At 38.1% G+C, this 26,835-nt stretch overlaps 1 protein-coding gene across 3 annotated transcripts in view; it reads right to left on the reverse strand.

The window, feature by feature from the left end:
• The window catches only part of NRP1 (neuropilin 1), a 153,013-nt gene that overhangs the window by 60,673 nt on the left and 65,505 nt on the right, over window positions 1–26,835 (reverse strand). For all 3 annotated transcript variants that reach the window (XM_087823886.1, XM_087823880.1, XM_087823875.1), the window contains 2 exons: window positions 25,401–25,556; window positions 22,960–23,126 (listed from right to left, as the gene is read on the reverse strand). In XM_087823886.1, coding sequence (XP_087680012.1) covers window positions 22,960–23,126; window positions 25,401–25,556 — 323 coding nt within the window. The remainder of the gene's footprint in view (window positions 1–22,959; window positions 23,127–25,400; window positions 25,557–26,835) is intronic.

Consider the following 26,835-nt stretch of genomic DNA (forward strand, 5'->3'; position numbering starts at 1 on the left):
TGAAAATCTGTCTTGCTCAATAAAATACTGCCCATTGAGCTAGACTGGCAAGGGAGCATTTACCAAGCTATTAACATTCCCAAGGCAGGTCAATGCAAAAGCCTGAAAAAATAAAGAACAGAGAATTGAAGTCTGATTAAAAACAGGAAAAACACTTTTTGGAAGGGGTGTGTGTGTGTCAGATTTTTTTTTTAGAGTAACTCTGATGATTCAAAGAGCTGTTTAATTCATTGCTAGACTCTACAAGCTAAAGAAAATATTTTTGAACAATTGTCTCATTTCCTTAGATAACACACGTGTAGGGCCTGAGCATTTAAACATCAATGCTGTTCTAGGATCTGTGGGCTTAATTCACAGCACCCGATCATTATTTACTTAACTTAGATCTTGAACTATTTTTTCTCAATTTTATTTTTTATTTATAGTTTACGTTCAATATTATTTTATATGAGCTTTTATCTTGAACATTTTATAGTTATCAATCAAAATATACCCAATTTATATTCAGTGACATAATTATCATTTAATGTATTTTTTCACAATTACTGTATTACATAGAAAAATACTGATGGCTAAATCTACTCTTATTAATAGAAAATTCATTGAGCAACACTTCTGTGTCAGGCATTTTATTAAGGGCTACATTTACATACACTATCTGTTTTAATTCTCACAACAATCATACAAGAAAGGTTTTATGGATAAGCGACTGAGGAAGAAAGTGATGAGTGTATCTCGCTCATAGTCACATAACTTACCAGAACTTACCCCAGATCAGATTTGTGGCCAATGCATGAGCCTTTAACCCATGCTGTTCCCCAATTCATATTGTAAAAACCATAATTATAGAAAAATAATTTAGGATTTCTTAGTAATAAATAATTAAATCTTAGAGTTATCCTTTTTGGAAATTAAATAATTTGCATAATTATAGAGACTGTGAAACCATTTATGATTACTTTGACTATTTATTTAAAATTTACACTGGCTACAGGAAAGCAAACTGCAAATGATTCAGTTCTGCTGTAGAAAACAAGACAGTAGTGATGAAGCATTTTTAGCAAAAGATAGTGAGGAAAGATTTACAATGCTGAAAAATAATTAAAATATTCAAGTATAAGAAAAGTGCAATGCAGAAAGATCCTCACCAATTTTCTTTTCTAGTCTTAATTACCTGATTTAATACATTTTTCCCATAGTTAAATTAAAGGAAAGTATTTTCCTGGATGGAAACAAACTCCTGGTTTCAATGAAACCTATGCTGATAGTAAAATAAACCCAAGCAAGTGAACAGATGAATTTTCCTATCAGAAGACATGAGCCAACCAGCTAGAATAACATTAGATAAGGCTGTAACAAATGCAATGGAAAGGCTGGCTTCCCTGACTGCCACTGTACTTACAGCAGAAGAAGCACAAAGAAAAGGTCAAGAAAAATGAAGTCCCCAATGAGGGCTGACTTTTGTCTTTTTGACTGATAAATAGAGGTAATGTTTGTGTGGGCTTCCCTGTGTCTGGATGCATGGCACATTCTCTAACTCTCATGTTAATCTTTTTTGCATAAATCAGAAGCAACTAATTAAAAAAGAAATATTTAATTCTGATATGTTCTTTGAACTGGAGTTCCATCTGGTTCTGTTTGAATAGGAAAATCTGCTGTAGTTGTTAAAATTGGCAAGAGGCTTTGTCAGAAAGAAACAAAAGGGACTCCTATGTAGCAGGTTAATACTAGAGCATTTCAACTAGAGATATTTCCAGAATCCAAGCTACTCAAATCGCTCCAATATGGAAACCATAAAGATTGAATGTGAAGAAGAACATTGCTCTAAGGTGGAGACACTACCTCTGGTCTCCATTTGCTAGGTGTGACAGGCACAGCATCAGGCTTGAGAACAGTGCATGGGGCTGTGACACTCCCTGAAAATGCTCAGATTAATTGATGAAACAGATTTAAGACAAATATGAGCAGACTGTCTTCACATATTCTATGCAAAACCCAAGGGTTTTTTCCTCCCATATTTTCTATATCAGATATAATTGTGTCAGAAAAATTAGAAAAAAATTCCATTTCAATTCCTACAAGAAACTTGTAAAATCTGGACATTGGGACACACTATATTCTGATGACAAAAGGGGAGAAAAGGAAATTTTATTGGGATTACTACAGACTCTGGGATACAGGTAATCAGTATCTAAGGCAATTTAAAACTGCTATGTAGAGTTAAAGGGAAAGGCTGATTTAATCCCTGTGCTTTAGAAGAGACTGTTTTACCTTTTTAAGACATACACCAAACTGTGAACTCATTTCTTCTTTAAAATGAAGTCTTTTGCTTCAATGCCATATTAATGTGCATATGGGTGCCTCAGAAACCTTTAATAGCTGGTCAAGAAGGTAACATTTAAATGGCCCGCTCTTCCAACTAGAATCCTCAGGAGCTACTGCTGGGCAGTAAAAGACTCAGGGACTTAATACTTTTAATTGATATTTTTTTGGAATTCTTATTTTTAAGTTGCATTAAATTTAAAAGCTGAGTCTAATATTTTGACTTGGAAAGAGAACAAGTACTCAGAAAAGATCAAAAGTAATCTCTTGAAACTTGGTTAAGAATTTAACTTAAAAAGTCTGTAGTAAATATTCCCTGGAGAGAGGGGAAGATGGCGGCCCTGTGAGAAGCAGCAGAGCGCCCCCGCTCCCAGCCACGGACTCGATTTACTCCTAAAATCCTACGTAGCCAGCTTGGAAAAACCAGAGAAACACACCTGAGTGGACGGAGTGTGAGTGGGGAGCACTGAGGAAACATCACGGAGTCCGGTAAGAGAGGGGGGCATAGGAAGGGGAGTCCCCCCCCGAAGCCTGTGCTGGGCGCCGAGCCCAGAGGCTTGGAGGCCGCAAAGCTCCTTCCCCTCGGGAGTGCGGACCAATCTCCAAAAGCAGGGATCCCACACCCAGAGCGACGAGAGGGGAAGGAGCGCCCCGCACACAGGGCAGAGGGACCCAGGGAAGCAGTGAGTCCATGAGGAGGGGTCGGAGCCCTCCTAGGAAACAAAGCCTCTAATGGTGGACGGCGCCTTCCTAGCAAAACAAAACTTCTAGTGGCGGCTGTGAACAGCATCTAATGCTCCGGGTGCCGACCATAGGGAAGGCTGTCCCAAAGTGTGTGGGACCTGAGTGGTAAGGGACCAAAGGACTGCGCTGAGCAGCCACACATGGGGACCCTCTGCCTCTCTACAAGGCATTGTGTTGAGCCCCAGGAAGCGCTGAATCTGCGTGGTGTGGGGAGGGGAGGAGCCCTCTACCCCTGAGCTCCTGGTGCAGAGAGGCTGGGATCTGTGACCAGCCCTAAGGGGCGCCGTGGTGGCGCGTGAAGCCGCCCCAGCTTTGCTCAGACCAGCGGTGAGGGAGCTGCATGGAGCTGATTTTGGGTCCCCTCCTGCCTGGTGCCTTGGCCCACGGGCAGAGGAACCTTGCAGGGCGGACTTTCTGCCTGTGTGTTGCTTTGTGCATTTGTTGAGTTTGATCACGGAAATGGCTCCCACCTTCCCAGCCTGCACTGCTCGGACAGACCAGACCAGCGGAGGCTGGGACTGGTGTCTGCACAGTAGACGGTCTGAGGTGCCAGCAAACCAGAGTTGAGTAAGGGGAGTGATACCCTGAGCTACACTAGCCATCCTGTACCCTTAAGACTACAGAAGACTCTGGAGCAAGACCAGGCAACTACAAAGTGGCAAAATAGCTGACTAGAGGAGGTGGTCTAAGGAGAGCCTCAGACCAACCATCTACTTAAGGACACCAGAGCCAAACCTAGACGGCGCCTCACATTGGGTGATACACAAGCACCTCCCAGGAGAACAGAAATCAGCACACAAAACAGTGACCCCAGACAACATAAGCTGCCCAGAAGACACTCACCTGATTGACTGTCTTTTTTTCTTCTGTTTTGTTTTTGTTTGTTTGTTTGTTTTGGTTTGTTTTTTGTGTGTTTGTTTTTTTCTCTGTTTTCCTTAGGAAGAAGAGAAAGGAGAGAAAATTTGTTTTTTCTTTTTTAAATTTTATAATAATTAAAAAAAAAAATTTTTTTAAGATTTTTAACGAAATTTCTTTCTCTTTTTTATAAAAGAATTTTGTCTTGCTTAGCTTGTGTTTAGTTTTGTTTTGGTTATTTGCTTTGTTTTGTTTTATCCTTGCTTCTCCTATAAAGACTGTCTTGATATTCCCTGCTTAAAAACTGGGACTTTATCATTATAACCAAGTTTACTGCTTAACTCTATAGTTTCCACAAAATCTGTTAGCAGACTCCCTCCCTGCCTGGGCTATATCTCCCTCTCTCATCTCGACCCATTGGAATAACTTTTTTTTCTTTTTCTACTTTTCTTTCGTTCTTTTGTTATCCTCCCTTCTGTCTTCCTGTCTTTTTGTTCGATTGTTAGTTTCTCTTATTCTCTTTATTGTATTTTTATGTTCTCATTTTCAACTATTATCCTATTCCTATTCTCTCCCTTAATTTTTTGCTGGCCCTTCTTTCAGAATTTTTTCTCTGCTTCTTTTATCTCCCAGTAGCTTCTCTATTTTTTACATTTTAGTTTTTTATTATTCTGTAAATTTTCACCATTATTAACAACAATATACATCTCTCTCTTTAAGCGTTACTTTTCTTGCTCTCTTTTTTTTAAGCTTTTCTTTGGTGTGTGTGTGTTCTCCCTTCACTCTCCCAGTTCTATTTTCACATGGGTTGTTTTCATTGTGACTGTAAAGATATTTTATAAGATACCTCTTGTTTCCTGGAAGTTTAGTTGGGTATTGTCCTGCCTTGCCAGCACCCGTACAACAGCTTACACAACAAGGTTGGGGCTGAGACACAGTTAGCCAACCTGAGAGGAGGGTCCTCCCAAGGAGTGATCAACAACAATCTAGACCCAACCACAGCAGGAGAACATAGAGAAACCACAAAAGGGACACCCACAAGAGGGACACACCTAGAGCAAAGAGCTCAGAAGTATAAGGAAAACACACCTCTGGGCTCCACTGGACCCACAAAACAAAATCCCATGCCACAAACCTGGGAGACAGCAAATATATCTAATATATAGATACAAACACTAAGACCTACCAAAATGGGGAGACAAAGAAACAGCCCCCAAATTAAAGAAAAGGAAAAATTGCCAGAAAAAGACTTTGATGAGATGGAGTTAAGCCAATTATCAGAAACAGAGTCAGAGTATGGATGATGAAGATGTTCAAGGAACTTAAGACAACACTAGATGATAAGATCAAGGACCTTAGTGAAAACATGAAAAAAGAGATACATACCATAAAAATAACTCAGACAGAGATAAAGAATGCTGTATCTGATATCAAGAATGCACTGGAAGGAATTAAAAGCAGGCTCAGTGAAGCAGAGGAAAGAATAAGTGACTTAGAAGACAAGGTAGAAAAAAAATCAATCAGAGCAGCAAAAACAAAAAACACTTAAAAAGCATGAGGGCAGTCTAAGGGAGCTTCGGGACAACATGAAGCAAAACAACATTTGCATTATAGTAGTGCCAGAGGGGGAGGAAAGAGAGCAACGGATAGAGAACTTGGTAGAGAAAATAACGAGAGAAAACTTCCCTAGATTGGCGAAGGAGAAAGCCATACAAGTTCAGGAAGCACAAAGGGTTCCAAACAAGAGGGACCCAAAGAGACCCACTCCAAGACACTTTGTAATTAAAATGGCAAATGTCAAGGATAAAGAGAAAATATTAAGGGCTGCAAGGAAGAGACAAGCAGTGACCTACAAGGGAACCCCCATAAGGCTGACAGCTGATTTCTTAACAGAAACTCTTCAGGCCAGAAGGGAGTGTCATGAAGTTCTCCAAGTAATAAAAAGCAAGAACATGCAACCAAGATTGCTTCATCCAGTAAGACTATCATTTAAAATTGAAGGTGAAATAAAGAGCTTCCCTGACAAAAACAACAACAACAACAACCAAAAAAACGCTAAAGGAGTTCAGTACTACCAAACCAGCATTGCAAGAAATGCTAAAAGGACTGCTTTAAGAAAAAGAAGGAACAGTGAGAGAAAGGTAAATCAGCATAAAGGCGAAAAATGGTATTCAATAAATTTATATCAATAGTAACTTTAAATGTAAATGTAATAAATTGTCCAATCAAAAGACATAGGGTAGCTGAATGGATAAGAAAACAGGACCCAAATATATGCTGTCTACAAGAGACCCACCTGAGAGCAAAAGACTCACACAGGCTAAAAGTGAAGGGATGGAGTAAAATATTCCATGCAAATGGAAACAAAAAGAAAGATGGAGTAGCAATTCTTATTTCTGACAAAACAAACTTCAAAATAAAGACCATAACAAGAGACAAAGATGGTCACTACATAATACTAAAGGGATCAATCCAACTGGAGGAAATAACCCTTATAAACATTTATGCACCCAATATAGGAGCACCTAAATATATAAAAAAGTTCTTGGGGGACTTGAAGAGGGAGATTGATAGCAACACAGTCATAGTGGGGGACTTTAACACCCCACTGTCAGCTTTGGACAGATCATCAAGACAAAAAATCAACAGGGAAAACACAAACCTTTTAAATGACTCACTAGACCTAATGGATTTAATTGACATTTACAGAACATTTCACCCCAAAGCAGCAGAATACACATTCTTCTCAAGTGCACATGGAACATTCTCAAAAATAGACCACATGTTAGGGCACAAGGCAAGTCTCTACAAATATAAGAAGACTGAAATCATATCAAGCATCTCAGATCACAATGCCATGAAACTAGAAATCAACCACTATAAAAAAAACCTCAAAAATATTGAAACACATGGAGGCTAAATAGCATGTTATTAAACAATGAGTGGGTTACCAAGGAGATCAAGGAAGAAATCAAACACTTCATGGAAAGTAATGAAAATGAACACACAACAACCCAAAATCAATGGGACACAGCAAAAGCAGTCCTGTGAGGAAAATTTATAGCATTACAGGGCTATCTCAAGAAACAAGAAAAAGATCCAATGAACCAACTAAAACAACATCTAAAAGAACTAGAATGAGAACAACAAGAAAAGCCCCAAGGAAGTAGAAGAAAGGAAATAATAAATATCAGAGCAGAGATTAATGACATAGAGACTAAAAAAACAATACAAAAAATCAATGAAACCAAGAGCTGGTTCTTTGAAAAGGTAAATAAGATTGATGCACCTTTAGCCAGACTCTCTAAGAAACAAAGAGGACCCAAATAAATAAAATCAGAAATGAAAAAGGCGATATAACAACTGACCTAACAGAAACACAAAGGATTGTAAGAAAATATTATGAGCAACTACACGCCAACAAATTGGATAACATGGGGGAAATGGACAAATTCCTAGAAGCATACAATCTTCCAAAGCTGAATCAAGTATAGGCAGAAAACCAGAATAGCCCGATAACAACTAATGAAATTGAAGCAGTAATCAAAAAACTCCCAGCAAACAAAAGTCCTGGACCAGATGGATTTACAGGGGAGTTTTATGAAACATTCAAAGAAGAATTAACAACTATTCTATTCAAACTATTCCAGAAAATTCAAGAGGAGGGAAAACTCCCAAATTCTTTTTATGAGGCCAGCATCACCCTAATCCCAAAACCAGATAAAGATACTACAAAGAAAGAAAATTACAGGCCCATATCTCTGATAAACATAGATGATAAAATCCTCACTAAAATACTAGCAAACCAGATCCAGCAATACATTAAAAAGATCATACATCAGTGGGAATTATTCCGGGGATGCAAGGCTGGGACAACATCCGTAAATCAATAAATGTGACACATCACATAAACAAAATGAAGGGCAAAAATCATATGATCATATCAATAAATGCAGAAAAACATTCGACAAAATCCAACACCCATTTCTGATAAAAACTCTCAGCAAAGTAGGAATAGAGGGATCATACCTCAACATAATAAAGGCCATATATGACAGACCTATAGCCAACATCATACTCAATGGGCAAAAACTAAAACCATTTCCATTAAAAACAGGAACAAGACAGGGATGTCCACTTTCACCACTCTTATTCAGCATAGTACTGGAAGTCCTCACCATAGCCATTAGACAGGAGGAAAACATAAAAGGTATCCAAATTGGAAAGGAGGGAGTAAAACTGTCATTATTTGCAGATGACATGATATTGTACATAGAAAACTCTCAAGACTCCATTAAAGTACTACTAGATTTGATAAATGAATTTGGCAAGGTAGCTGGATACAAAACCAACATCTGGAAATCAATGGCATTCCTATACACCAACAATGAACTTTCAGAGAGAGAAACTACAAAAACAATACCATTTACCATTGCAACTAAAAAAATAAGATATCTAAGAATAAACTTAACCAAGTATGTAAAAGACCTGCACTCAGAAAACTACGTGACACTGAAAAAAAAATAGAGGAAGATTTAAACAAGTGGAAGAATATACCATGCTCATGGATTGGAAGAATTAATATCATTAAAATGTCCATGCTACCCAAAGCAATCTATAAATTCAATGCAATTCCTATTAAAATACCAACAGCATATTTCACAGACCTAGAACAAACATTTCAAAAATTTATATGGACCCAAAAAAGACCCCAAATAGCTGCAGCCATCTTGAGAAAAAATATCAGAGTGGGAGGGATCACATTACCGGATTTCAAACTGTATTACAAAGCCATTGTAAGATGGCCTGGTCTTGGTACAACAACAGGCATATAGATCAATGGAACAGAACAGAGACCCCAGAAATAGCCCCACACCATTATGGTCACTTAATATTTGACAAAGGAGGCAAGAGTATCCAGTGGAGTAAAGACAGTCTCTGCAATAAGTGGTGCTGGGAAAACTGGACAGATACATGCAAAAAAATGAAACTAGACCACCAACTTTCACCATACACAAAAATAAACTCAAAATGGATAAAAGACTTAAATGTAAGTGAGGAAGCCATAAATCCTGGAAGAAAACATAGGCAGTAAAGTCCCAGACATGCCACGCAGTGGACTTTTCACTGATACATCTCCTAGGGCAAGAGAAACAAAAGAAAAAATAAACATGGGACTACATCAAACTAAAAAGCTTCTGCACAGCAAAAGAAAAGAGCCTCAAAATACAAAGGAACCCCACGGTCTGAAAAAACATATTTTCCAAGGATGTATCTGATAAGGGGCTAATTTCCAAAGTGTACAAAAAACTCATATTATTCAGCAAGAGGGAGACAAACAACCCAATTAAGAAATGGGCAAAGGACTTGAATATACTCTTCTCCAAAGAGGACATACAGATGGCCAAGAGACACATGAGAAAATGCTCAATGTCGATAATCATTAGAGAGATGCAAATTAAAACCACAATGAGGTATTACTTCACACCTGTGAAAATGGCTCCATCAAAAAATCAACAAGTCACTTGTGGTGGCGATGGTGTGGAGAAAGGGGAACCCTTGTACACTGCTGGTGGGAATGCAGATTGGTGAAGCCACTACAGAAAACAGTATGGAGGTTCCTCAAAAAATTAAAAATGGAGCTGCCGTTTGACCCAGTGATTCCACTCCTAGGAATGTATCCTAAGAATCCTAAAACATTAATCAGAAAGAATATATGCACCCCGATGTTCACAGCAGTACAGTTTACAATAGCTAAGATCTGGAAACAGCCCAAGTGTCCATCAGTAGATGAGTGGATAAAAAAGCTGTGGGACATTTACACCATGGAATACTATGCAGCTGTAAAGAATAATTATCTCATACCCTTTGAGCCAGTATGGATGGACCTGGAGAAAATTATGCTAAGTGAAATAAGCCAGGCAGCAAAAGACAAACATTACATGATCTCGCTTATACGTAGAATCTAAAGAACTTAATAAACTGATGAACAGAACAGATTCAATGACATGGAAGCATTGATGAGACTGAAGAATGTCAGAGGGATGGAGGAGGGTGGGTGGGTGGAGGGGGAGAGAGTAACCAAAGAATTTATATGCATATATGCACAACCCAAGGACATGGACAATGGTGGGGAGAGGGACTAGGGAGGGAGATGGGACAGGGTGGAATGGGTAATTGGGGAGAAAATGAGACATCTGTAATATTTTAAACAAAAATAAAATTAAAAAATTAAAAAATATATATATTGCTTAATTGGAAATTCTTAAGAGAGGAAAATAAGTATGCTACAATTTTAAAAGAATTTGTAACAGCCTTAAATATAATAGATCTCTTCGTCAAATGTCTCTTAGGCAAGTCTTAGCATGTGCTCTTGCGTGATGCATTTTCTCAGCAAAGACTTAGTGAGCTTCTCCTCCATGGAGGGCACATGCTGCAGAGGCTGTCTTGCCATAACTCTTGGTTCTATTACTCATTTATGTGCAATACCTATGAAAACTTAAAAAGTGTTCTAGTTAAGCACCTAACAGCTAGGAATTGCATGGGGTATGTAGGCATGTGCAAGTTGACCTATCAAGTCATAGTGTCCCAGCTGACTGTAGGGATGTGATTCCAGGCATCCTGTAAAAGCCAACAGATTGTGCATACAGATCTCTGGCTCCTGACTTTTGTCTCTGCTAAAACAAAGAGAGTCCAGTAATAGAAGAATAGATAAAGGATGGTCCGCATTACAACTACTTTAAACTTAATAGCAGAATGTATTATCTCTGCACATAATTTCAGTAGGACAGTACTATAAAGCATTTATTGTTGTTATTAGAAACATTTTGGGGTAAACAGTAAACTAATAAACTGAGTCAGGATACATTCTCAGGTAGATGTGTCTTAAAGTCCAAATGTTGCTTCTCAAATTGTAGGTGCTTAAACTGAGAGTGTGAAATTAAAGTAAACTGGAAGACGATAAGAGTTTAGATAAAAACATTTAATCTATTAAATTCAACACACATCTATTGTATGCCAGCCTCTGGAAGCAAGTACGCTTATGTGGAAATAATGAAAATGTAAGACAAAGTAAAGAGTGCCACCATGCTGATAGATGAGACATTTTGGGATTCAGAAGAAGGAACAATTACTAGTGGAAGGGAAAGAAAAGGCTTTATGGGAAAGATCACCTGAGTCATTCAAACAGGACCTCGTAGGATAAGATAAGACTTTGCTGGAAAAGGAACCAAGGTTGATGAGCTAAAGGCAGAAGGAACAGGAAAAAAGCCACTCAACTGCCTACATTTCAAAATAACTGATAATGATGAATACTTTCCTTCTATCTAATATCTCTTAGTAAAATTCACTTAGAGAGCAAGGCTAAGTGTCCTCTGCACCCTCACCCCCAACACACATCATCCTTTGTGTGGGCCTTTGTGTGGTCCACAAGTCTAGTACGGGAAGTGCTTGGTTAGTGACGGGAGACAACAGGATCTTACTGGAAATTAAACTTGAAACTCATGACTCTGCACTGCACTACTGAGGTAATTCCTCTGAAACATGTGCTTTCACTGCCTCTGCCATCAAACTTTCCTGGGAATGAGACCTAAACCTCAATCTACAGGAGTCAAAGACTTCTCTCTTGAGCCTAATGTCACACTCTGCAGTCCCATCCCATGTTTATATCCACATTTAAAATAAAACATTTCAGTGAAATGGCATAAAAACTGGGTGATGTTTTCTTCAGGGATTCACACTGCTGTTGAAATTCTACCATTTGCTCCTTAAACATTTAATGAGAGGCCAATGGGTTTAAAACACGAGCTTACAATGGTGGGTATTTTTGTTTCTAGTATCTGTTGCACTGTGAAGGGAAGTTGGTGAATGGCAATTATTCATTTAAAATACAATAAAGTGCTAGATACTTGGGTGAAGGAAAGGGAAGGTTGCCAGATCCCTGCCCTCAAGTCAGTGAAGGAGCAAGTCAAGTCAACAATACATCTTAATACAGACTGCACGGAAATGCTCTATGAACTCTAGGACCACAGGGAAAAATTGGGGTGATCCAGGCAGTGTGTGGTGGCAAAAAAGCACAGGTCCCAGGACTACCTCTGAAACTTTGAGGTTAAAGAGTGACCTGGAAAATGTAAAGCAAGTTAGTCATTCCAAGCCCTAGTCTCCTCTGCTCTCCAACAAAATACCAATGCTTAGCCCATTTAGTTACTTCTCATGGTTATTATGATGACCATATTGAGGCATTTGTACACACATTCACAATAAGAATGTGACCCTAATATTTTTCCCCTTAGTCATTTCGGGTAATTGGAGTGTGTGTATGTGTGTGTGTATGTGTGGTTCTGTCTGTAGTTCTTAGATTATAACTCCTTTGAAAGAGAGACAGAGTCTTCTTTAACTTTAAATTCATCTAGCCCCGCATGCTAGCCCATAATTCTTAGCAGATGCTCAATGTTGGTTGAATTTAAATTTAATGCTGGGTCAGTCCAGCATTGCTGACAAGATCTGAAACTTCTTTCTTCCAAAACAAAAGCCAAATACATATCATTAAAGTCAGTTTGAAAGTGTTTGGGGAAATAACATACTCTAATGCTAGGAATATAATTATTCTTATCTTGGTGTTTATAACTGCAAATATTATAACTACTCATAAAATTTCCAGTCCTTTGAAAAGTCCACTGCTTAGAGCTTGAGTCAGCTAAATAATGAGCTTCATTTTGTTAGGACTTTGCCATGTGAAACACTCTTTTATATTTATTTCTCAAATGGCCTCTTATTAACTTAGTAAATGTTCCTCCTCTTAGAAGTTATCCCAAAGGGGAGCAAGGCTTAAATCATTTTTTTTCACTATATTTATCATGCTTTCAAATATCTCACTCAAGCCTCTTCTCAACTTTTTTATTTTAGAGCTAAATTATTTGCAAGTGTGATGTCCATCCTCAGAATGTTCATGTATTGAGTACTTACATATCTGGTATCTTAGGCGGTTCCCATACCCTTCCTGTACTTCTGAAAAAGCTGTAACATCAAAATTTCACTGCATAACTATAGGTTTCCATGGTTTTACTTAATTCATATGTGATCTCTATTAGATGTTGTAATGATAGCTTTGTGTGGTTAGGAAATGAATGCAAATTTCAATCCCTTTGCAATATTTGTGTTTCTCTGTCTCCTAGTCTTTAAGAAGCAGCCTCACAAGAAGCCCTGGAGCTAGCCCTGCACAGAGACACAGTGACCTCAGCTGTGGGCACACATCTTTCCAACCTATCAGCAGTTTGAAGAGATTTTCAAATCTAAAAGACCAAGAACATATTAAAAAGCATTTCAGTTAAGGTACATTTCTGTTGCAAAAGCTGAGGTTCTATGCTACCCCATGAAGTTTTATCTGCATTCTGGGGAGATTCCTAAATGACTCAAGATAAACACACATTTGTACTCAAAGAGCATTTGTCTGTTTCAGAACAAAGAAAATGACTTGTTTATTTTTAGCTTTGCAGGAAGTCACACCTTTAATTTTCCTTCTTCACCGAAAAGCTTGGTTTCAAAAACAAACACAAGAATGAATTTCTGGAAACTGAAGATTTGCAGATGGTGTAATGGTCTACATCAGTCTCCTGGTTATCAACTCTGACAGTATCCTTTCGCACCAATTTTCAATGTATTTCTCAGTGATCTAGGTGGGCCTCTCATGTTAATGAGAGTTTCACGTGCTAATGGAGAGTCTGGAAGTGCAGGTGTCCAAGAAAACTCCTCTACTTGGAGTAAAAAATCCTGCAAGGAGCTGATGGGATTTCTGAGATTAAAGTTAGCCACTCACTTAAGGTTATAAAGAATGCTGCCCAGGAGACAGAAAGAAGAGAAAAAACAGAAAGAACAGGCTGCCTTGATACAGCTGCTCATCAGAAATTGTGTGTAAACAGGCTCTGAAGGGATGCCAATCATATATGAAAACAGATGAAGTGAGCTTTGAGATTTAATATTTGGTCAACTGCGTTTTTCCTGTTAGAAGCTAACCATTCAAACCGGAAGTGTATACTGATTTTTTTTTAAGGACCACCTGCAAAGGAGGCGGGGAAAGCCTTGAAATAAAGCATTTGCAAAGAATTACTCTCTAAAAGAATCATTGGTAATTTCAATTCACCACTGATATTCTATAGTTTTGGACTGAGCAAAGGCCAGCCTGTGGCAGGAGAAAAGTTAGGAAGTTGGAAACTCCATGGATGGAGGTGAAAAATGAAAATGAGGAAGGAAAAAATATTCTACAATGATCAGTGACTTCCATGCTCTTCCAAGAAGAAAGGGACAAGGCAGGTGCTCTGAAGACATGCTGCTTTGCCATCCAGATGCAGTCAGTGGACAGAACTGCAAATTCTTTTCATGTCCTGGAAAAAAAATCTAGCTACATTAATTTCATGCATTTCAGCCTGGGTTGCACAATGAGAAAAATAGATCTTCATGACCACTTTAGACCACAGCAGAACAAGCACAGATGCTCCACTGAATACATTGTGTTTTTCCTCCCCAGCACTGCCCTGAAGTCTCTAACATAATGGAAGCTGTGGCTTGCATTTCTCCACAGGAACCATTATTAACACATGGTTAGACATGTCTATTTCAACCACATACTTTGGAAGTGGTAACAGGTGAAATGTTCCCTGGCGAACATGGCACACCCAGTTGTGTGGAGGGGGTTGGGGGGAGGAGAGATTATTCACAGATAAAATAGAGCTAAGGTGCATATTTGGGAATGCTGATGGAAGCATTCCTTTCATACAACCAGAGTAGTAAGGTTTTCAGAGCAGTAAGAGTCTTATCACGTTGTCACTATTAGATGCAAAGTTAAGGATGAGAATATAACACGTTGTATGGCTTTAATAAAACTTCCAGTATTTAAAAAGAAATAGAGTGAACTGATTCTTAATCTTTTTGAATTACTTTTGATAAAAAGGTTTTAATAGAGATGAATTTCATATGGAACCCATGAATATTCTAAATCTAGATAAGTAGGTAAATAGATATTCACATAAACTCTTCTGGAAAACAGCAAAGTTCTTAGACTAAGGGAACAAATTATTGTGTTATAGAAGTTGATTATAGGAGAGGAATTTCAGCATATACAGGTTAAACCCCAAATTAACTATTCTTCCCTCTTTTCCTTTTTGTCCTACTCCCCCAAAGGTACAGGAATGTCCAGATAGAGATCACGTAAGATGCTTTCCATATTTGTCACAATAAATGAAATTCATTTATTTGTTAGCGGTTGATTTAGAGGAACTGTTATGTTAAATGAATAAATGCATTAACTGATATTTCTTTACACAGTAAATGGTTGCTAAAATAATGAATTCTTGCCATCTTGGTATTGGAGCTTTCTAAATAAATAACAGCATCCTTATAAATGAATGCAGTGTTATTTAGAAACATAAATTAAAGCTACATAAATAGTATAATGTATGTGCTATAGAATATTGCTGATCAACAGTCACAATGACTAGCCTGGATTTTTAAAATAATGTTTTAAAAAACAGGCCAGTAAAATGCTGCATCTTTTATCTTCATTTTTTTAAGATTGAGAACGTAAAGTTCTTTTCTCCATATGAGCTCTGTGTATCTTTTGAAATATCAAAAACATTTTCTTCAGTATTTCACGACTTGCTAATGTCTTGTCTTTACCATGAGTATTTCCCTCTGAAAAGTTTATACTTTGTTTCCAGATTCTCAAGCTGAAGGCTCTATTAAATTTCTCAGCCCTGTATAGCCATTATCCTGTGCCTCCACCTGGATTGTGATCTTGGTCTTTCTCTTCTGAGAAGAGCTCTAGCTGTATCAGCTTTAGTCCTAAATAAACATACCAAGTCTTGGAAGTGGAAAACACCTTGATGACTTCCTTCATACAGCTAGGTCCCTGGGGCTGCTTCCTCCCCCCCTTTTCTGAATTAATATTATGGCCTATAACATGCTTAGAATTAAACATGGTATTTGTCTCTTTAAAGAAAGAAAAAAGAGTAGGTGTTGGCAGGACTTGAAAGTGTGAAGTCTGTAATGGTATGCCCATGCCTTACAGATATTTCCTTCAAAGACTGGAGAGACATGAAAGGTAAATGGTCTAGGCCTCACCTTACCACCCTTCTTGGGCTGCACTTCTCAATCAACTGGGCAAAGGAAACAAGGGAAAGAGGCCCACCAATGAAGCTTCTGTGTGAAATCCTCAGATAAGCTTCATGGTGAAGCTCACCTAAATTATTTGATCTAAGAAAATCTTTTTAATTAATTTTTTTGCTATGTGCTGCCTCATATGATTATCAGTAGTATTTAAAATGAATTCCAACTATGCTCCATAAATTTATATTTTCATGTAAGCAAGCCCAGGGCATCAGCTAATAGAGTAAATTCATTTTTAATAGAATCACAGAATCTTAAATGCTGGAAAGGACTTCAGAACTATCTGGGCCAACCACCCATCCCCTGAGGAATTCTCTCTCTAGCCCTTTCAGGCTTGCTGAAAGAATGAAGGAACTGATTTATTTCTCCGCTAAACCCAGAAAATGTAGTTAAAAGTTTAAAGCATTAGAACTGTAAGAAAAATAAAACTTTGGTAAAATTAAGACTTCATTCTTCTGAAGGAAGGCAATTAGAAGAATGCCATAAATCCAATTTAACCACTTGAGGTGAAAGCTGAAAAAAGCTACACAAGTTACTTGCACAAGTACATACATGATTATTCTGACTCATAAAGTGTAATTAGTCTCAAGTGCTTACTCTATTCAATCGTTGGAAATATAAAAGCATAATACATTTTATTACTATTGGAATTTACAGAGCATTTTTTATTCAATCTACTTTCCTCTATCTGAACAAAGAATGGAATGAAATTTGAAGGCTGCTTGGGGGGCAGTTGATGGAGAAAGGAAATAGGGGTGTGTGTGTGTGTGTGTGTGTGTGTGTGTGTGTGTTTGTGTGTGTGTGTTTCAAGTCAGCATCCAAAATTGCTATTTTGATGTAGATAAAAATTGCCATTTTGATGTGGAGCTTTCAAGTGGTGCACTAAATGAGGAATATATGAGGACATGGAATACCAACACATACCTGGGCTTCAGAATTTCCAGGAGGCACCTTTTTCACCTTTGGAGAGGTTGCTGTGGATTTGCTAAAAAAGTTTCAAACTGCAGGTCCTGCCAATTCTGTAGAACACACATTTTTTGCTCTGGGGCTTTCAAATTATGATATCAAAGTTATTTAAAGCTTAGGAGTTTGTGTTACATTACACGCTGCATAAACGTAGCCATTGCTCCTAAATGTGAACATTAATGCACTCCGTAAAGGTACAGTTATTACCGCAGGGACAGAAATCAACAAACCTCACCAAAGGAATTTCTTAAAACTGCTATCATAAAATCTGTGCATGTTATGGATTTCATTAACATTTTACTCCCTGAGGATTCCCAATTGTACAATAACAGAAGTTCTTTAAATTTTAAATACCACAGACAGGAACAGCCTTTCACCCAAAACAGATGTGAAACCACCAACCTTGCCTTTTTATTGGTCTATGGATATGAGACTGGTTGGTAATTGATAGCTCTTAATGTGTAGTTGTTTAGATGACAGAATTGGAAACTTAATAGTATTTTTCCCATGAAAAGATAAGTTAATAAGCAATAGACAGGCTTTTCAAACACAGTTCCTTACTCTTGATTATATTTGAAGTTAGAAAATTTAAAAAAATAAACTTTGATTTGCATACATTAAAGAAAACTAAAATAAAGGCCAATGACACACAGTGCCCAGGTGTGGAGGAGCTCATTTCAGCCTTATTTTTCCTAAATGCTGTCAATGATGACTTGTGATTTTTGTTCTCGTGTTTCCTTTTCTTAATCCTATCCTTATCAGCGCATTTTGAGACTTGAGTGTGCAGTATTCTAAAATAATATCTGTATTTATTTAGCTAAAAATAGTGAACCTTAAGATAAATAAGCAATGCGATTTATGAGGCTATTTTCCTGCATAAGGTAAACAGATAAATCTGTATTTTTTGAAAACAAAAGAGCTCTGGTTCTGTTCAAATAATATCTATGATAAGCAGTTGAAAAGGGACAAAAACCAGCCAAACAATCAGTTACTTTTTCTTTCAAAATGCTGACTAAACTGATTATTTTTAAAAATGACTTCATTAGGATTTGGGGCATCTTCTACAACCCTGCTTTTTTTCAGGGGTGGGAGGTGATTTTACACTCAATAGCACATTTGACAATGTCTGGAGAAGTTTTTGGTTGTCGTGTAGGAGACATGTGCGTGTGTGTGCGTGTGTGTGCGTGTGTGTGCGTGTGCGTGTGTGTGTGTGCGTGTGTGTGTGCGTGTGTGTGCGCGCGCCCGCGCCCGCGCGCTACTGGTTCCTAGTGGGTAGAGGCCAGGGACGCTACTAAATATCCTACAATGCACAGGACAGGTCCCCAACAAATAATTATAACCCAAAATGTCAGATGTCAGTATTGTCCAAGCTGAGAAACCCTGCTTCAGACATAGTCCAATCATTTGTTTAAGTTAAAGCTTCTGCAGTGACTGTTCAATTTAATAGGCATCGTTTACAATAAGCAACTAATAGAACTACGCTGAGGTTTAAATGTGCTTGCTTGGTCTTCAGGACATCATCTGCAAAAAGTATCCAAATCCATTTGCACATCTTGTTGAAATTAAGCAGAAGCAAAGAAGTAGGAGAAAGGACACTAAGATATTAGCCCAGGTTCTGTCATTAACTTGCTATGTGATCTTGCACATCATTTAACTTCTGAACATACGTAAAATAAGGAATTTGCACAAACAATGCTTGTATCTGCTTTTAATCTTACACTTAAAGTTGAGGTATCCTAGAAAAAATTCTTCTAGAATATAACTATGAGTGTTGGCTACAAATAGTCACTGGCATAAAACATTAAGAAACCCAAACTATAAGCAAAATGGAACCTGCATGCTTTATAAATTAATTTATTTTTAAGTGTAATTCTTCCTAAAATGTGGTTCTTTTAACATTGTCTTTCCAGTGATGCTTCATCATAAAAATTTGGGAGGTTTCTTTAAATGTCATAGATTTTCTTTAGGGTGTGTTGACATGAAATACTAATTAGTAAAATCATTTGACTGATTTACAAAACTGAATTAAGTGGTCAACTTGACCAAAAAAGTTAAAATCGTCTTGATGTTTTCTATATGAGAAAACAACCAGTTATAAATGTTCAAATAATTATGTCACATGCTGTCTGCTCTTCTGGAATAATTGAAGGCATAAATAATCTAATACCAAAATTTTCCCCACAAAATACAATGCCCTCAATTTTGTAGAAGAGTAGAGTGCAGCTTGAAGTGGTTTGTCAAGTAATTCTATGTCTAAAGTCACCGGAGGGTATGGTAATCTATTAGTCCCTGGTGCCATTTTTATTTGGATTAACAAAGCTCATATCCCATCCAAGCACGATGTCTCTTGCCTTATTTTCTTCTTGTCTCCTGGCATTTTAAGCAGGAAATAGTCACAGTTATTTTGAGGAAAGCTCTCCCAAGAGCTTTAATTAAAGCTAGAAGAATAAATCTGTTTACAGTGTGGTGGACACTACTATTATTAATAAAACATTGAAATAATTAATGAATTAAATTCTGCTTTGTGTGTGAATGGCTATACTTAGGATCTATAAGAACATGTGTCCTAAAGAGACAGGTTTGCTATGCACTTAGTTTTCAGAGATCAAAAGAAAAAACTGAGACTGCGTTTCTCTAAGATACATAGTATCATAGACTGCTAGAGCTTGAATGGAGAAGGCCACATACAATACCTTAATTTTATAGAAAAAACCCCCTCAATTTCAATAAGCTTAATGGCTTGGGCTCTAATGATGTGCTTGAAAATTAAGGGTTTTTTTAATAGCACCACTGATACCCTGAGTTTCTACTTTGAATCCTTGATTGTTTAACCAGAAATAAAAGCAAGAGAAGATTAAATTAATAATAAGATAAGCAGCTCTGGGACACAGAACAGAATGGAATACTTTGAAAAAAATAGGCAAACTTCACGGTGTGATTAACTCTGCCGTTGACAATAAAGAGGTTTTAGCCACTCAGGATATGAAGTCGTCTTTTGTGCAGGATATGACCATGTGCAGAGCTCCGAGTTGAGACTTCCGTTCGTGTTCCTTCTCACTAAACCGCCTCTTGTTTTTAAGCTTTCTGGCAGACAACAGATCTCACAGGAAGCACCATTGTGAACGTTCATATTGGTGGTTAATGGTGCATTGTTTTTTTATGTCACTCAGTAATTTCCTAGAGAAAACAATGGGAACCGAAGACTGTTCCTGTCTTAAAGGAAAGTCAGCTTCCAATATTGCCTTATTAATTTAACACATGCAAGTGTTTGTCCTTGTTGCTACAGCAAAATGTTGTAGCATATATTTGATGCAAAATGTAAAAAAGCTGAAAAAGAAAACAAATACCATCAGCATACTGATGTGATGGGGTATGTGCCTCTTGCCTTATGCTGACTTGGGTAATTTATAAAGCATCTAGCCAATAAAAACAAGGAATTAACCACTTCCAGGTAGTTTCTGAAAAGCTGGAAACACATGAAATTATTCATAATTAGGTGTTGGGTGGAATGTTAGGCACCCCCACCATGTACACAGACACAACAAGCATGTAAATGAGCCCACTAAGCTCCCAAAAGAGAAAAAGCTAATTTTACCTCAAGGTGAACAAATGTTAAGCTTCTCTGGCTTTCACCTTCCAGAGGGCTGGAGGGAGCAGTTAGCACCCAAGTCATCTGGGTGTGAGCCTTCCCAGCAGAGAAAAGCCTATCAAGAGATGAGTGATGTTTCACCAGATCCACTTGAATTTCTAGTGATGGTAATGACTGATAAAGATGCAGCATACTAACGTGCAAAGAAGCAGGTGCTGGGGTCTCACAGACCCTGCTGCAAAACTTGGTCACTAACTGTGACCTAGGGCACTTACTAATTTCTCCAAACCTTAGTGTCTTCATTTTTAAAATGAGGATAATTGTATCTCCTCTACAGGATTTCTTGGAGGATTACAATTAAAATATGTCAGGTATTCTGTGAGGCCAGGCTGCATAGTAAGCACTCAATAAATGGTAACTATTTTATGAATGGCACAATTGTCCACTATTTCTAGCTCTCTTCCTGTTAGCACATGTCAAATTTCTGCTTCTCAGATGCTTAGTGTGGCTGTGGGATGTGCTTTGACAATAAAATGTGGGTTGAAGTGCTCTTTTTGAGGGAACTCAAGAGCCAGCATGCTCTGCCACACTCTCTTTCTCCCTCTGCCTTGGTGATAGGCAACATTTCAGAAGATGACTGTCCCCCTCCATGTGGGTCCTGGTGTGAGAAGATGTGGAGCAGCCCCTCAGCTGACCACAGATGGAAGGTAGCATGAGTAAGAAATAAACCTTCTTGTTTTGGTTACTTCCCTTTTCCTGACCATGCTTTGAAAGAAAGAGTTGGGCCATTTGAGATAAGTTTTTCTTCTGGGGCAATCTCAAATTGTGTCTAACTCCTAAGAATGATGTAAATCCTATCCATGTTTCTACTGATTTGCCTTGCACAGCAGAATTGCTGCAGTTGCAATCTCAGACCTCTTGTAAGACTACTGCCCCCAAATTATTGAGCACTCTCCACATTGCCAAGAATAGGATTACACTGCCACCAAAGTGCAAAATGTAAGTTTTCCTCTAGAGGCACATCTATCAACAATGACTTGTTGGTTTGGGGATGTGGAAAAACAAGTTACCAAGAGCTATTATGACATAGGCAAATTCATATAATTTCTGACTTAATCTAGAGCTGGATTCAGCAGTCCCAAGGTAAAAGTCTCATCTTTTCTCACCCCCGAGATATTTCTCAGCATTATCATTTAGAGGTTAGCATGAGTTCAGTCTCCTGTAAGAGACCATTTCACTTAAAGTGTATGTTAAGCTAATATTGACCTTTCCAAAGTAAAACAAAATCTGGCATTTTGTTGTCAAAAGACTGAAGCAGCATTAGATGTGGAAAGTAGGGGATTAATCATCTTGGGGTTTTTCTTGCTTAGAAACTCTCTCTGGGAATTAGTCATTTTAATATATCTAGCAATGAATGCAAGACAGGCTCTGCCTACTCTCTTCAAAAGGAAGCCTGGATCCTTCAGCAAATCATTTTGTATAATTTTCCCACAGTTTAGCCCATTCAGCCAGATATGTATGTTTCATCTGACAGTGAGTAAAAAAGTCAAGAGTGTGAGCATCAGGCTTCAGGTGGGAGTATATAGACATCAAGGTTGGGCAAGTTGAGGACTGGGGGTGGTATTGGATCAAGTCCAGAGATGAGTGAGGGGTTGGGGTGCTGGTGGGGGGAGCAGGGTCCACAGGGAATATAAGGGTTATGGAGAGAAGGCAATGCCAGAGCAAAGTGAGGAAAGCAGAAACAATTTCACTAATGAGAATATGAACGTGTGCATTTCATACATGTAAGTGTAAATGTAAGCCACAGAGACCAGTGCCCTCAAATAAACTGCCTGTGCTATATTAACCTACGTGGAAAAGTAAATCTCAGTCTGTTTCTTCCCTTCTTCTACCTGAACAAATAAATAAAAACCCTATACTTGGAAAAAATCATTTCACGCAAGCCTACAAGTAAGTTTAATATATTTCATCAAGGAAATAAATATCTGTTGGAGTAGGAAGCATATTAATTAAAAAACGTAATTTGGGAGACAAATCAGATCTTTCAATGTTACCAAAGTGAGGCATCTGTGCTCAAATTCTGTGAAGAGTCAGTCATATGTAAGTATCTGAAAAGACACATGAATTTTCAGGGATGCATTCTGGGCCTGCTTTTTTTCTGATGGTGTGCCATCATGAAATGATGATTTCACAGAGTGACTTGGTGCCCATTTGCCTTCTCTTCTCATCTGAAGACACCTGGTAGGCACTGCTTTTCCCCCCAACTTTTCTAGGTGGCCAAAATCTTCTTCAACCCTAAATGTGCCAGGTCTTAAGCAACATACCTGTATCCACTCTCTGTAGGAATCTTCTCCAGGAGTCCACCCATTCTCAGGATAATTCAGGCGGGAGCGTTCTGAAGACCAGTTGGTGCTATACTGGGAAGAAGCTGTGATTTGGTCAGAATGAATCTCTCCCGATTCCATGCCCAGAGGTTCCATACATTTGAAATCTGAAGGCAGAAAAAATGGCCCAAAGTCATCAAAACATAGGGCACCTATGTTTCTTTTTTTTAATCTGGCAGACTAAAAATTTCATATTGTGTTCAAAGTTTTTCAAAAGATGACAGCAAAGGATTTATTGGAACATAACACTAATACATGCATTTTTGTGGCAAAATTTTTGTTTCTGTTTTGTTTGTTCATTTATTTTGTTTTACAGATTCTACATAGAAGTGGAGTCATATGGTGTGGTGTTTGTCTGTCTTCGTCTGACTTATTTCACTTAGAATAATACCTTCTAGGTCCATCCATTTTGTCACCAATGGTAAGATTTCATTCTTTCTATAGCTAAATAATATTCCATTGTATATATGTACCACATATTCTCTTCGATTCATCTATTGATGGACACTCAGGTTCATGGCAATAATTTTCTTTTTAATCCTCACCTGAAGATATATTCTTATTGATTTTATTTTTAAGAGAGAAGGGATAGAGAGAGAGGAACATTGGTTGGTTGCCTCCTGTACACACCATGACAGGGGATCAAATCCACAACCTCGGTGTGTGCCCTGACTCAGAATTGAACTGCAACCTTTTGGTGTACGGGATGACACTCCAACCAACTGAGCCACCCATCCAGGCCATGGCAATAATTTTTTAAAGCAAGGCTATGACGATCTTATAATGATTAAATATTTTTCCAAGTGGACCTAAGTTGACAGGAATACTATTAGAAATTTATTAAGAAATAATGAAAATTCTGATTTATTTTCAAAGTTGAACCTATGTAGATATGTTACATGAACATACACCAAAAATTGTGTTTCAATAAAATTTTACTATTGAATTATTTCCTCCTAAATCTAATAGAAGTGAAAAGACTCTATGTCCATTTACAATACATATTAGGTGGATACTGGAATTTAACTCTCTGTCTTTCAGATTCCTTGCAATTGGCCCCCAGGCCACCTCTTCCTGAGTCCTTTGGTTCTCATGCTGCTTGCCCCTAGCCTGGTCATGATTATTAACATCATCAGTTTATTTTATTAAAACACAAAAGTATCTGTCAGGAATAAACTGCAGCATCATATGATCCCAAAGAGCACAACAGTTTTAAGAGCATAAAATAATAATGCTAACAATGATGACCACATATTCCATTAGGTCTCATACACTCTGTGAAAAACTAAAATATAAAATTGATATGACATACAATATTGGGAAGTGAATTATTAATTTTAGGAAAATGTGAATCTAAAGTACTAAAGTGAAAAAAGCTTAAGAGATGAAATAAAAGATTCTCAACCATCCAGAAAATCTCAACTAACCAAAATTTTACATTTTTTGAATTTTCTATCACAATAGGTAAGGTTTTATGGCATTAAAGGTTTCGTTCACTGGTTTATACTTTTAAGGTTAGGTTTGTTATTTGTAACATACAAATATTTACTGCACAAAAATACACGAATTAATTACTCAAATAAGGTTTTGGACTTTAATTGGCCTTTTTATTTTCCAGTAAGATCTGGTAGAAAAGAATGAGCGAATCTGTAGAACAGGTCTCCAAACACCCAGCCTTCTCCCTGCACAACTTTACAGCCCGATAGCTAAGGCTGATGAAACACAATTTATTCATTGTTCTTCAGGTTTTATCTTCCCTCTTGGGCCCTTGAAAGAGCTGGAGACCGGATAAACTTTGAGGAAGGACTCAGTTGAGTATTTTAATGGGATAAAAATAGATATTTCTTTTTCTTTCTTTTATGCAAAGTTGTAACAGAAATTAAAACATGCTTCTTTTACATGAATATCCACTTTCATTCACATAAGAAAGAAAAACGTAATAGCTTCCACCAAAGTTTTCACAGACGAAACCACCGCACACCATCCATTCTATATGGCTGCCCTGTCAATGAACTCCGCAGATTTGTTTTTACCATCCATGATGGATGCCTGTCCTTTTAGGAATCTCAGCCCAATACATATTTGAGGATGCCAAGGAGGACGCCTGGCATATTTCATTGTTTCAATGCACTGTTTTTCCATTTTCCACTTCCTCCCACAATTTCAGAGAATTACTACCATCTCATGTTTAATTTTATTAAGAAAGCACACCAGTTAGTTCTTCCTACTGATATTTGTAAAACCCACTTAAAAGAGAAAAATAAACACTTGGCAGTTCAATTGACAAAACATTTCTTTAGTGTTTAGCGCTGCCCCAGGTGTGTGAGGAGGAATAACAAGGAGTATTTACGCCAAGCTTTGCAAGGCGAATGAACACTGACCTTCCGAGAGGCTGCTCTGCAGGACGCTGTAGTTTGCTGAGAAGCCTTCTTTTGCTATCGCACTGTCAGTATAAAAAACCATCGACAGAATGCCAGACGAGGAACGAATTCGACCTGGTGTTTTCTGTCCGCAGTAACGCCCAATGTGAGGGCCAACTGGAAAGGGAGAAACGCAGAACCATTAAAATATCTTTTCTTGTACAGCAGATGCAAGAATCACCATTTGCAAACATGGGTCCCAGTGGAACCCCGTGTTTTCCTAGCCAAAGCTAATTGCTTTGCAGTATCTGATCAGGTTTGTGGAGAGAATTTCAAAATGTGCTCAGAAGGGCAGTAACAGATATTAACCACATTCCCTGGGGAGCAGGATTGTGTTCAGTAACAGAATTGAAAGGCTTGCTTCAATTTCAAAGAATGAGATTTGAGCCATTTAAGTGGAACCTTGGAATTCATCTCCAGGACCAGACTGCACACCTAGTCTGGTGCTATGGTCAGTTAGGTCTCTTGGAGTTGCCTGTCCTCACTGCCCTGCCCTAGAAGGAGATCCTGGGGAAGGCCTATGTCCTGGAAACCTGTCTGGAACCAGGGCAGTATCAAGGGTCTGGCCCAACATTCTATATTTTAGTCCTGGAGCCTTATTATGACAAACATCATTGACTTGGATAAAGGATCATGTCCGACTCAGGGCATGATCTGAAGACTAATTTACTATTGTGACAATTTAAAAATTTAGAAACTATAGATACCAATAACTTATGCATAATAGCAAGTTGTAATCAAAATGAAAGGAAAATATATCTTTCTGACTTCTGTCCCAGTTTTCTCTCTCCCAAACCTAAGAGAGATGACTACATTACTCTGGTGTCCAGTGACCATGAGATGGTCCAAGCAGCCATGTGTACACCAGGAAAAAAGTAGTCCCAAGGCAGTAAAAGTTTGGGGATGCTGACTGATTTGTGATAAAGTTAAATTGCTATTTGGCTTAAACTGGTGACCCCTTTTTTGAAGTGCTTTTAGACAAATCTTGGCTATTACTAATTATAAATTGCCTTATGGATGGTGCAGAAGCCCTCTGGGTTTGGGGAATCTTTCAATTTCCCTGTCCAGATCAACAGTAAGACAAAAAAAAAAAACAAAAAAAACACACACACACCAAAAAACAAGTCCCATTTTCTCTAGGTTTTTTCATTGCACATATGGTAAAAACATACCAGACAGTTTGGGCTTAGAAAGACAATCTGGTGGGGACTGTTTTACCCTCCAAGAAACTCATGGTTCTGTGCATTTCAACTAAGAGTTATTGCTTTGTTCAAGAAAACGCAGTAGGTGGACATATCCCTGGCAGGATGGGCCTTCAACAGCGAGGAGGTATTTCAAGGCCTGTGTGTGCAGCTTGGAGGAAGACAGCTGTGGATGAGGGCCAGGAGAAATTCTA

This window comes from Miniopterus natalensis, chromosome 1, assembly GCF_054644295.1.
Source record: "Miniopterus natalensis isolate mMinNat1 chromosome 1, mMinNat1.hap1, whole genome shotgun sequence".
NCBI lineage: Eukaryota > Metazoa > Chordata > Mammalia > Chiroptera > Miniopteridae > Miniopterus > Miniopterus natalensis.